This window comes from Artemia sp. Qi Xiang Cuo, chromosome 13 (assembly GCF_049724085.1).
Source record: "Artemia sp. Qi Xiang Cuo chromosome 13, ASM4972408v1, whole genome shotgun sequence".
Taxonomy (NCBI): Eukaryota; Metazoa; Arthropoda; class Branchiopoda; order Anostraca; family Artemiidae; genus Artemia; species Artemia sp. Qi Xiang Cuo.
Genome location: NC_142806.1, coordinates 12,035,652 through 12,048,510, shown reverse-complemented (window position 1 = coordinate 12,048,510; position 12,859 = coordinate 12,035,652). Strand labels below are relative to the sequence as shown.

The 12,859-nt window shown below is 32.1% G+C and overlaps 2 protein-coding genes across 2 annotated transcripts; both read right to left on the bottom strand.

Moving 5' to 3' along the window:
- Positions 1 to 10,368: 10,368 nt before the first annotated feature.
- LOC148944958 (uncharacterized) lies at positions 10,369 to 11,475 on the bottom strand. The gene has a single exon (XM_089098906.1). The coding sequence runs from the start codon at positions 11,473 to 11,475 to the stop codon at positions 10,369 to 10,371; it is 1,107 nt and encodes a 368-aa protein (XP_088955032.1).
- Positions 11,476 to 11,490: 15 nt separating this feature from the next.
- Positions 11,491 to 12,156, bottom strand: LOC148944957 (uncharacterized). The gene has a single exon (XM_089098904.1). It carries the CDS (start codon positions 12,154 to 12,156, stop codon positions 11,491 to 11,493), a length of 666 nt encoding a protein of 221 aa, XP_088955030.1.
- Between the last annotated feature and the right edge of the window lie 703 nt (positions 12,157 to 12,859).

Genomic DNA, 12,859 nt, shown 5'->3' with positions numbered 1-12,859 from the left:
TTAAAATTGATTTGTAGAAAAATTTTTATAGATCACTGCTTAGAATTGTTTGGCCCCTGCAGCCTACAAATTGTATAGAGTGATCTAGATAAAATTGATTTATACGAAAATTGTATAGATCACTGCTTAGAATTGTTTGGCCCCTGCAGCCTACAAAATTGTGTAGATTGATCTATATAAAATTGTTTTTTAGAAAAATTTTTATAGATCACTGCTTATAATTGTTTGGCCCCTGCAGCCTAAAAATTGTATAGATGGATCTATATAAAATTGATTTATAGGAAAATTGTATAGATCACTGCTTACAATTGTTTGGCCCCTGCATCCTACAAAATTGTATAGATTGATCTATATAAAATTGATTTGTAGACAAAATTTTATAGATCACTGCTTAGAATTGTTTGGCCCCTGCAGCCTACAAAATTGTGTAGATTGATCTATATAAAATTGATTTTTAGAAAAATTTTTATAGATCACTGCTTAGAATTGTTTTGCCCCCGGAGCCTACAAAATTGTATAGTTGATCTATATAAAATTGATTTGTAGAAAAAATTTTATAGATCACTGCTTATAATTGTTTGGCCCCTGCAGCTTAAAAATTGTATAGATTGACCTATATAAAATTGATTTGTACGAAAATTATATAGATCACTGCTTAAAATTGTTTGGCCCCTGCAGCCTACAAAATTGTGTAGATTGATCTATATAAAATTGATTTGTAGAAAAAATTTTATATATAACTGATTAGAATTGTTTGGCCCCTGCAGCCTAAAAAATTGTAAAGATTTATATATTTAAATTTGATTTTTAGATAAAATTTTATAGATCACTGCTTAGAATTGTTTGGCCCCTGCAGCCTAAAAATTGTATAGATTGATCTATATAAAATTGATTTATACGAAAATTGTATAGATAACTGCTTACAATTGTTTGGCCCCTGCAGCCTACAAAATTGTATAGATTTATATATATAAAATTGATTTGTAGAAAACATTTTATAGATCATTGCTTAGAATTGTTTGGCCCCTGCAGCTTACTAAATTGTTTAGATTGATCTATATAAAATTGATTTGTAGAAAAAATTTTATAGATCACTGCTTAGAATTGTTTTGCCCCTGGAGCCTACAAAATTGTATAGTTGATCTATATAAAATTGATTTGTAGAAAAATTTTATAGATCACTGCTTATAATTGTTTGGCCCCTGCAGCCTACAAAATTGTATAGATTGATATATATAAAATTGATTTATACGAAAATTGTATAGATCACTGCTTACAATTGTTTGGCCCCTGCAGCCTACAAAATTGTATAGATTGATCTATATAAAATTGATTTGTAGAAAAAATTTTATAGATCACTGCTTAGAATTGTTTGGCCCCTGCAGCCTACAAAATTGTATAGATTGATCTATATAAAATTGATTTGTTGAAAAAATTTTATAGATCACTGATTATAATTGTTTGGCCCGTGCAGCCTAAAAATTGTATAGATTGATCTATATAAAATTGATTTATACTTAATTTGTTTATATCACTTCATAGATTTGTTTTTCCCCTTCATCGTGAAAAATTGTGTGGAGTTATCTATATTAAATTGATTTTTAGAACCATATTTATTTATAAATGCTTAGAAGTGTTTGGCCACAGAAGCCTACAAAGTTTATCGATTTTTCTATATAAAATTGATTTGTAAGAAAATTTTATAGATCACTGCTTACAATTGTTTGGCCCCTGCAGCCTACAAAATTGTATAGATTGATCTATATAAAATTGATTTGTAGAAAAAATTTTATAGATCACTGCTTAGAAATGTTTGGCCCCTGCAGCCTACAAAATTGTATAGATTGATCTATATAAAATTGATTTGTAGAAAAAATTTTATAGATCACTGCTTAGAATTGTTTGGCCCCTGCAGCCTAAAAATTGTATAGATTGATCTATATAAAATTGATTTGTACGAAAATTGTATAGATCACTGCTTACAATTGTTTGGCCTGCAGCCTACAAAATTGTATAGATTGATCTATATAAAATTGATTTGTAGAAAAAATTTTATAGATCACTGCTTAAATTGTTTGGCCCTGCAGCCTAAAAATTGTATAAATTGATCTATATAAAATCGATTTATACGAAAATTGTATAGATCACTGCTTACAATTGTTTGGCCCCTGCAGCCTAAAAAATTGTATAGATTGATCTATATAAAATTGATTTGTAGAAAATTTTTTATAGATCACTGCTTATAATTGTTTGCCCCCTGCAGCCTACAAAATTGTATAGATTAATCTATATAAAATTGATTTGTAGAAAAATTTTTATAGATCGCGGCTTAGAATTGTTTGCCCCCTGCAGCCTAAAAATTGTATAGATTGATCTATATAAAATTGATTTATACGAAAATTGTATAGATCACTGCTTAGAATTGTTTGGCCCCTGCAGCCTACAAAATTGTATAGATTGATCTATATAAAATTGATTTGTAGAAATATTTTTATAGATCACTGCTTAGAATTGTTTGGCCCCTGCAGCCTACAAAATTGTGTAGATTGATCTATATAAAATTGATTTTTAGAAAAAATTTTATAGATCACTGCTTAGAATTGTTTTGCCCCCGGAGCCTACAAAATTGTATAGTTGATCTATATAAAATTGATTTGTAGAAAAATTTTATAGATCACTGCTTAGAATTGTTTGGCCCCTGCAGCCTAAAAATTGTATAGATTGATCTATATAAAATTGATTTATACGAAAATTGTATAGATCACTGCTTACAATTGTTTGGCCCCTGCAGCCTACAAAATTGTATAGATTGATCTATATAAAATTGATTTGTAGAAAATTTTTTATAGATCGCTGCTTAGAATTGTTTGCCCCCTGCAGCCTAAAAATTGTATAGATTGATCTATATAAAATTGATTTATACGAAAATTGTATAGATAACTGCTTACAATTGTTTGGCCCCTGCATCCTACAAAATTGTATAGATTGATCTATATAAAATTGATTTGTAGAAAAATTTTATAGATCACTGCTTAGAATTGTTTGGCCCCTGCAGCCTACAAAATTGTGTAGATTGATCTATATAAAATTGATTTTTAGAAAAAATTTTATAGATCACTGCTTAGAATTGTTTTGCCCCCGGAGCCTACAAAATTTTATAGTTTATCTATATAAAATTGATTTGTAGAAAAAATTTTATAGATCACTGATTATAATTGTTTGGCCCCTGCAGCCTAAAAATTGTATAGATTGATCTATATAAAATTGATTTATACGAAAATTGTATAGATCACTGCTTAGAATTGTTTGGCCCCTGCAGCCTACAAAATTGTTTAGATTGATCTATATAAAATTGATTTGTAGAAAAATTTTTATAGATCACTGCTTACAATTGTTTGGCCCCTGCAGCCTACAAAATTGTATAGATTGATCTATATAAAATTGATTTGTATAAAAATTTTTATATATCACTGCTTAGAATTGTTTGCCCCCTGCAGCCTAAAAATTGTATAGATTGATCTATATAAAATTGATTTATACGAAAATTGTATAGATCACTGCTTAAAATTGTTTGGCCCCTGCAGCCTACAAAATTGTATAGATTGATCTATATAAAATTGATTTGTAGAAAAAATTTTATAGATCACTGCTTAGAATTGTTTGGCCCCTGCAGCCTACAAAATTGTGTAGATTGATCTATATAAAATTGATTTTTAGAAACAATTTTATAGATCACTGCTTAGAATTGTTTTGCCCCGGAGCCTACAAAATTGTATAGTTGATCTATATAAAATTGATTTGTAGAAAAAATTTTATAGATCACTGCTTAGAATTGTTTGGCCCCTGCAGCATAAAAATTTTATTGTTTTATATACATAAAATCTATTTGTAATAAAATTATAGAGCTCACTGCTTTAAATTGTTTGGCCCCTGCATCCGACAAAATTGTATTTATTGATATATATAAAATTGTTTTTTATAACAATATTCATTTATAACTGCTTACAATTGTTTGGCCCCTGCAGCCTACAAAATTTTGTAGATTGATCTGTATAAAATTGATTTGTAGAAAAATTTTATAGATCACTGCTTAGAATTGTTTGGCCCCTGCAGCCTAAAATTTGTATAGATTGATCTATATAAAATCGATTTATACGAAAATTGTATAGATCACTGCTTAGAATTGTTTGGCCCCTGCAGCCTACAAAATTGTGTAGATTGATCTATATAAAATTGATTTTTAGAAAAAATTTTATAGATCACTGCTTAGAATTGTTTGGCTCCTGCAGCCTAAACATTGTATAGATTGATCTATATAAAATTGATTTACACGAAAATTGTATAGATCACTGCTTACAATTGTTTGGCCCCTGCAGCCTACAAAATTGTATGGATTGATCTATATAAAATTGATTTATACTAAAATTGTATATATCACTGCTTAAAATTGTTTTGCCCCTGCAGCCTACAAAATTGTATAGATCGATCTATATAAAATTGATTTATACTAAAATTGTATAGATCAATGCTTACAATTGTTTGGCCCCTGCAGCCTAAAAATTGTATAGATTGATCTATATAAAATCTATTTGTACTAAAATTTTATAGATCAATGCTTAAAATTGTTTGACCCCAGCAGCCTACAAAATTGTATCGATTGATCTATATAAAATTTAGTTGTAGAAAAATTTTTATATATCACTGCTTATAGTTGTTTGGCCCCTGCAGCCAAAAAATTGTATAGATTGATATATATAAAATCGATTTGTACGAAAATTTGTATAGATCACTGCTTACAATTGTTTGGCCCCTGCAGCCTACAAAATTGTATAGATTGATCTATATAAAATTGATTTGTAGAAAAAATTTTATAGATCACTGCTTAGAATTGTTTGGCCCCTGCAGCCTACAAAATTGTATAGATTGATCTATATAAAATTGATTTGTAGAAAAATTTTTATAGATCACTGCTTAGAATTGTTTGGCCCCTGCAGCCTAAAAATTGTATAGATTGATCTATATAAAATTGATTTATACGAAAAATTGTATAGATCACTGCTTACAATTGTTTGGCCCCTGCAGCCTACAAAATTGTATAGATTGATCTATATAAAATTGATTTGTAGAAAAAATTTTATAGATCACTGCTTAGAATTGTTTGGCCCCTGCAGCCTAAAAATTGTATAGATTGATCTATATAAAATTGATTTGTAGAAAAAATTTTATAGATCACTGCTTAGAATTGTTTGGCCCCTGCAGCCTAAAAATTGTATAGATTGATCTATATAAAATTGATTTGTAGAAAAATTTTATAGATCACTGCTTAGAATTGTTTGGCCCCTGCAGCCTACAAAATTGTATAGATTGATCTATATAAAATTAATTTATACGAAAATTGTATAGATCACTGCTTAAAATTGTTTGGCCCCTGCAGCCTACAACATTGTATAGATTGATCTATATAAAATTTATTTATACTAAAATTGTATAGATCACTGCTTAAAATTGTTTGGCCCCGGCAGCCTACAAAATTGTATAGATTGATCTATATAAAATTGATTTGTAGAAAAAATTGTATAGATCACTGCTTACAATTGTTTGGCCCCTGCAGCCTACAAAATTGTATAGATTGATCTATATAAAATTGATTTATACGAAAATTGTATAGATCACTGCTTACAATTGTTTGGCCCCTGCAGCCTACAAAATTGTATAGATTGATCTATATAAAATTGATTTGTAGAAAATTTTATAGATCACTGCTTACAATTGTTTGGCCCCTGCAGCCTACAAAATTGTATAGATTGATCTATATAAAATTGATTTATACGAAAATTGTATAGATCACTGCTTACAATTGTTTGGCCCCTGCAGCCTACAAAATTGTATAAAATTGATTTGTAGAAAATTTTTTATAGATTACTGCTTAGAATTGTTTGGCCACTGCAGCCTACAAAATTGTATACATTGATCTATATAAAATTGATTTGTAGAAAAATTTTTATAGATCACTGCTTAGAATTGTTTGGCCCCTGCAGCCTAAAAATTGTATAGGATGATCTATATAAAATTGATTTATACGAAAATTGTATAGATCACTGATTACAATTGTTTGGCCCCTGCAGCCTACAAAATTGTGTAGGTTGATCTATATAAAATTGATTTGTAGAAAAATTTTTATAGATCACTGCTTATAATTGTTTGGCCCCTGCAGCCTAAAAATTGTATAGATTGATATATATAAAATTGATTTATACGAAAATTGTATAGATCACTGCTTACAATTGTTTGGCCCCTGCAGCCTACAAAATTGTTTAGATTGATCCATATAAAATTGATTTGTAGAAAAAATTTTATAGATCACTGCTTAGAATTGTTTGGCCCATGCAGCCTAAAAATTGTATAGATTGATCTATATAAAATTGATTTATACGACAATTGTATAGATCACTGCTTACAATTGTTTGGCCCCTGCAGCCTACAAAATTGTATAGATTGATCTATATAAAATTGATTTGTAGAAAAAATTGTATAGATCACTGCTTACAATTGTTTCGCCCCTGCAGCCTAAAAAATTGTATAGATTGATCTATATAAAATCGATTTGTAGAAATTTTTTTATAGATCACTGCTTAGAATTGTTTGGCCCCTGCAGCCTAAAAATTGTATAGATTGATCTATATAAAATTGATTTATACGAAAATTGTATAGATCACTGCTTACAATTGTTTTGCCCCCGGAGCCTACAAAATTGTATAGATTGATCTATATAAAATTGATTTGTAGAAAAAATTGAATAGATCACCGCTTATAATTCTTTGGCCCCTGCAGCCTAAAAATTGTATAGATTGATCTATATAAAATTGATTTATACGAAAATTGTATAGATCACTGCTTATAATTGTTTGGCCCCTGCAGCCTAAAAATTGTATAGGTTGATCTATATAAAATTGATTTGTAGAAAAAATTGAATAGATCACCGCTTATAATTCTTTGGCCCCTGCAGCCTAAAAATTGTATAGATTGATCTATATAAAATTGATTTATACGAAAATTGTATAGATCACTGCTTACAATTGTTTTGCCCCCGGAGCCTACAAAATTGTATAGTTGATCTATATAAAATTGATTTGTAGAAAAAATTGTATAGATCACTGCTTAGAATTATTTGGCCCCTGCAGCCTAAAAATTGTATAGATTGATCTATATAAAATTGATTTGTAGAAAAAATTGTATAGATTACTGCTTATAATTGTTTGGCCCCTGCAGCCTAAAAATTGTATAGATTGATCTATATAAAATTGATTTATACGAAAATTGTATAGATCACTGCTTACAATTGTTTTGCCCCCGGAGCCTACAAAATTGTATAGTTGATCTATATAAAATATCTATACAAAAAATTTGTATAGATCACTGCTTACAATTGTTTGGCCACTGCAGCCTACAAAATTGTATAGATTGATCTATATAAAATTGATTTATACAAAAATTGTATAGATCACTGCTTACAATTATTTGGCCCCTGCAGCCTACAAAATTGTATAGATTGATCTATATAAAATTGATTAATACAAAAATTGTATAGGTCACTGCTTACAATTTTTTTGCCCCCGGAGCCTACAAAATTGTATAGTTGATCTATATAAAATTGATCTATACAAAAAAAATTGTATAGATCACTGCTTACAATTGTTTGGCCCCTGCAGCCTACAAAATTGTATAGATTGATCTATATAAAATTGATTTATACAAAAATTGTATAGATCACTGCTTACAATTGTTTGGCCCCTGCAGCCTACAAAATTGTATAGATTGATCTATATAAAATTGATTTATACAAAAATTGTATAGATCACTGCTTACAATTGTTTGGCCCCTGCAGGCTACAAAATTGTATAGATTGATCTATATAAAATTGATTTATACAACAATTGTATAGATCACTGGTTACAATTGTTTGGCCCCTTCAGCCTACAAAATTGTATAGTTTGATCTATATAAAATTGATCTATACAAAAAATTGTATAGATCACTGCTTACAATTGTTTGGCCCCTGCAGCCTACAAAATCGTATAGATTGATCTATACAAAAATTGTATAGATCACTGCTTACAAATGTTTGGCCCGTGCAGCCTAAAAAATTGTATAGTTTGATCTATATAAAATTGATTTATGCAAAAATTGTATAGATCACTGCTTACAATTGTTTGGCCGCTGCAGCCTAAAAACTTAAAAAAAATTGATCTATATAAAATTAATTTATACACAAAATTGTATTGATCACTGCTTATGATTGTTTGGCCCCTGCAGCCTAAAAAATTGCATAGATTGATCTATATAAAATTGATTTATACAAAAATTGTGTAGATCACTGCATACAATTGTTTGGCCCCTGCAGCCTACAAAATTGTATAGATTGATCTATACAAAAATTGTATAGATCACTGCTTACAATTGTTTTGCCCCTGCAGCCTAAAAAATTGTATAGATTGATCTATATAAAATTGATTTGTAGAAAAAATTGTATAGATCACTGCTTACAATTGTTTTGCCCCCCGGAGCCTACAAAATTTTATAGTTGATCTATATAAAATTGATTTATACAAAAATTGTATAGATCACTGCTTACAATTGTTTGGCCCCTGCAGCCTACAAAATTGTATAGATTGATCTATATAAAATTGATTTATACAAAAATTGTATAGATCACTGCTTACAATTGTTTGGCCCCTGCAGCCTAAAAAAATTGTATAGATTGATCTATATAAAATTGATTTATACAAAAATTGTATAGATCACTGCTTACAATTGTTTGGCCCCTTCAGCCTACAAAATTGTATAGTTTGATCTATATAAAATTGATCTATACAAAAAATTGTATAGATCACTGCTTACAATTGTTTGGCCTGGCCCCTGCAGCCTACAAAATCGTATAGATTGATCTATACAAAAATTGTATAGATCACTGCTTACAAATGTTTGGCCCCTGCAGCCTAAAAAATTGTATAGTTTGATCTATATAAAATTGATTGATGCAAAAATTGTATAGATCACTGCTTACAATTGTTTGGCTCCTGCAGCCTAAAAGCTTAAAAAAATTGATCTATATAAAATTGATTTATACAAAAAAATTGTATAGATTACTGCTTATAATTGTTTGGCCCCTGCAGCCTAAAAAATTGTATAGATTGATCTATATAAAATTGATTTATACAAAAATTGTGTAGATCACTGCATACAATTGTTTGGTCCCTGCAGCCTACAAAATTGTGTAGATTGATCTATATAAAATTGATCTATACAAAAAATTGTATAGATCACTGCTTACAATTGTTTGGCCCCTGCAGCCTACAAAATTGTATAGATTGATCTATACAAAAATTGTATAGATCACTGCTTACAATTGTTTAGCCCCTGCAGCCTCAAAAATTGTATAGACTGATCTATATAAAATTTATTTATACAAAAAATTGTATAGATCACTGCTTACGATTGTTTGGCCCCTGCAGCTACAAAATTGTATAGATTGATCTATATAAAATTGATTTATACAAAAATTGTATAGATCACTTCTTACAATTGTTTGGTCCCTGCAGCCTACAAAATTGTATAGATTGATCTATATAAAATTGATCTATACAAAAAATTATATACATCACTGCTTACAATTATTTGGCCCCTGCAGCCTAAAAAATTGTATAGATTGAGCTATATAAAATTTATTTATACAAAAATTGTATAGATCACTGCTTACAATTGTTTGGCCCCTGCAGCCTACAAAATTGTATACATTGATCTATATAAAATTGATCTATACCAAAAATTGTATAGATCACTGCTTAGAATTGTTTGGCCCCTGCAGCCTAAGCTAAATAAGTGAGTATCTAAATAGTAAAAAAAAGAACAACAACATGCAGTATACACTTGAATACGGTAAAATATATTGACAAAGGAAAAATCCACACAAAAAACAGGCACTTTCTCAACCTTATATCTTGAAGCGAAAAAATGTACACTAGTAAATACACTCAGGGGGGGCTCGAAGCACTCAGGCCAGGGGGGGGGGGGTGAGAACCTTCTTTTAAACGACTTGTAGATCATATTCTACGACTCGTCATTACCTACAAATTTCATAGAAAATAGTGTTTTATCATTTATACTTATCTACGGGAACAAAGAAGGACAAAAATGGAACACTACATGCGCAAATACACAGCTAAGAAAAGCTTAAATCTGGATTCGCCTCTTCTTCAAAATGGACCAACGCTGAACAATCTTGTTTAAGTCTACACCATCGGTGAGGTCTTTCTCACTCGCCAACAACATGAGGGAATCAAGTCGAGAATCAAGCATGGCAGTTCTCAGTCAATTCTTCACAAACTTGAGTTTGCTGAATGTTCTTTTGGCAGCTGCAACTGCAACAGGTGCAGTCGCTGCCAATTTGCAGAGACGACTGGCTTGCTTAAGCTGACTGTTCCGGCGATGTCCTTCACCAAGGACTTGTCTGAAGCAAGCAGCGCCTTGGCAAAACTGGAACAAAACTTCAAGCTCTACTTGAAGAGCAGTAGCGTCTGGAGCTCTTTCCTGGTTTGGGAAAAACTTTGTTGCTTGCTCAATATCTGCAACTGAGATACTTTTTTTCAAAGGAGGCTGGAGTAAGTTGCAAAATAGCAGAAAATTGGCAAGGCAAGCTCTGAGATTATCTCCCATCATTGTAGTCAGCTTGTCAAGCAAGATTCTGAAATGTTGTCTATAGAACTGATGCATTGAGATATCGGCTTGACTTTGAGCTCGGCTGTCATAACGAGATGGTCCAAGTCTCCGACGATGGTGTCTGATGAAATCAGCCTCTGGGTCCACTTCCATCCTTTTGGCAAACTGTGCTGCACTGTCAATTAAACTGTTCATTTCCTCACAAGATATTCTTTCAAGAAGTTTCTTCGTAGCGTCTAGCATCTCAATTGCGTCAATGATGTTCATCTCCTCTTCTTCAAGCTTTTCAGTTGCAATCCTGGCCTTGTACATGATATTCTTCATGAATATGAGGCAGGCGATAAAATCGAAGTTGAGAATCCTTTTCAGGAGGCCGCTGGCTTGTGCTTTCGTCTTCGTATCGGCGTTCTTCATCTGTTTTATGTCGTCAAGGGCTGAGACTATTGCTTCAAACGAAGTAACCACTGCTTGTATGGTTTCAGCCCTTGCGGTCCACCGGGTCCGTGATAAGTTTCGGAGATTAAGGCTGTTTTCAATTGAAAAGAGTTTTTCTTTAAGGGCTGCAAAACGCTTTGTAGATGAAGAGAAGAACATATACATTTCTTTGAGGATATTGAAAAGCTTGGCTATCAAGAGAGATGAATTGCAACTAGGCTCTATCATTGTGTTTAGTCTGTGTGCCTGGCAGGGCATATAAGGTACATGACGACTGAGAAGTTCTGATAATTTCGGCTGGCCTTCATTAACCTGACCAGACATTGCACATACTTAGTCCTATAACTGAAAAGCTAATTCATTCAGCGGAATTCTTCTCCTCGTCAGTGTTCCGATAATAGATTCTGCCATACCCTGACCAGTTTTGTCATTTGCCTCACCAACATCTGTTTGTCTCTCTCTAGGTATCCCTTCGGAGCTGATGGTGTGGATTACGACTGCAAGCTTATCAGAATGTGAAGCATTGGGTGTCGTATCCACCATCACAGAATAAAATTCTGAATCCAGGACTTCGTCAAGGATCTTCTCCCTGACTTCTGCTGAAAGCAATTCAATAAACTCGTTCTGGGATATTTTGTGTAGATAGGTAACTTTGTATGGTATATACCGAGAATCGTTTAACCAAGCTTCAAGAGCAGGCATATATCTCGCTAGAAGTTGAACAAATTGAACAAAGTTGCCGTCTTGTTCTTCCGTTCTTCTAAATGCAATGCCTTGTCTCGCTAGGGTTCTTGCAACGTCCAAAAGAATTGTCACAATTTTTCTGTTTGTCTCTTCATCTTTTGCTTGCTGCAAAAGCTTAGCTCGATTTCTTTTATCAAGTAGGAAATCAAAATGACCATTACTGCTGACGAAGTGACAATGATCCGACAAAGCTGCTTTGTGTGACCCGGAAGAGAAGTGACTAGCTAGTTTTCCTTTCTTTGCTTTTTCTTGGCTCTTCATTTTGTGCCATCGCCGCACACCGTCTTACACCCAAGCGTTTTTGGACTGGTCTCGCCACGGACCACTCGGGAAAAGTGAGCAAGGCAGCATCTTTCTCTATCCTGTAATCTAATAACTAGTAATCTTCATCCCAGCCGGGGTTAAAACAACACTCTTTCTTTTTTTATACTGACAGATCAGCTGGGAACATACTCAGCTTTGGTTGATTAGGACCACATGGAATCAGGTATTTTCTTTTGTTTTCGCTTGAGATTGGCTTCCTTATTCCAGGATCCTTGTGAACTACACTTTTGGAGTCGTCACTGTGATTTTCGACAACAACTCCACTAGTTGCCGAAATGTTAAGAAGTTCTTCAGTGCAATCGACTGTTAGTTGCTTGCCCAGCTCAAACACAGAAGATGATGTACATTGTATTTCCACCAAGATATCTCTTGCATTCAACGTAAAATGTTCCCAGACAGTCTTAAGTATGTCATTGCAACCAACAACTAATTATATAATGTACTCCAGCTTGGCGACACATGAAAAGAGTTGTGTCTTTGATCGGAGACCTCTTGCCCTATGTCTGACTTCTTCTCATCATTTGTTGATGAGATGGCATGAAGTCTTCTCCGGTTTCGAATTTATCTCTCATTTCTGTCGCTAGGTGTTCTGTAAAGGTCGGTGTTCTAACGCCAAGTGTTTCCTTGGTAATTGTAACAT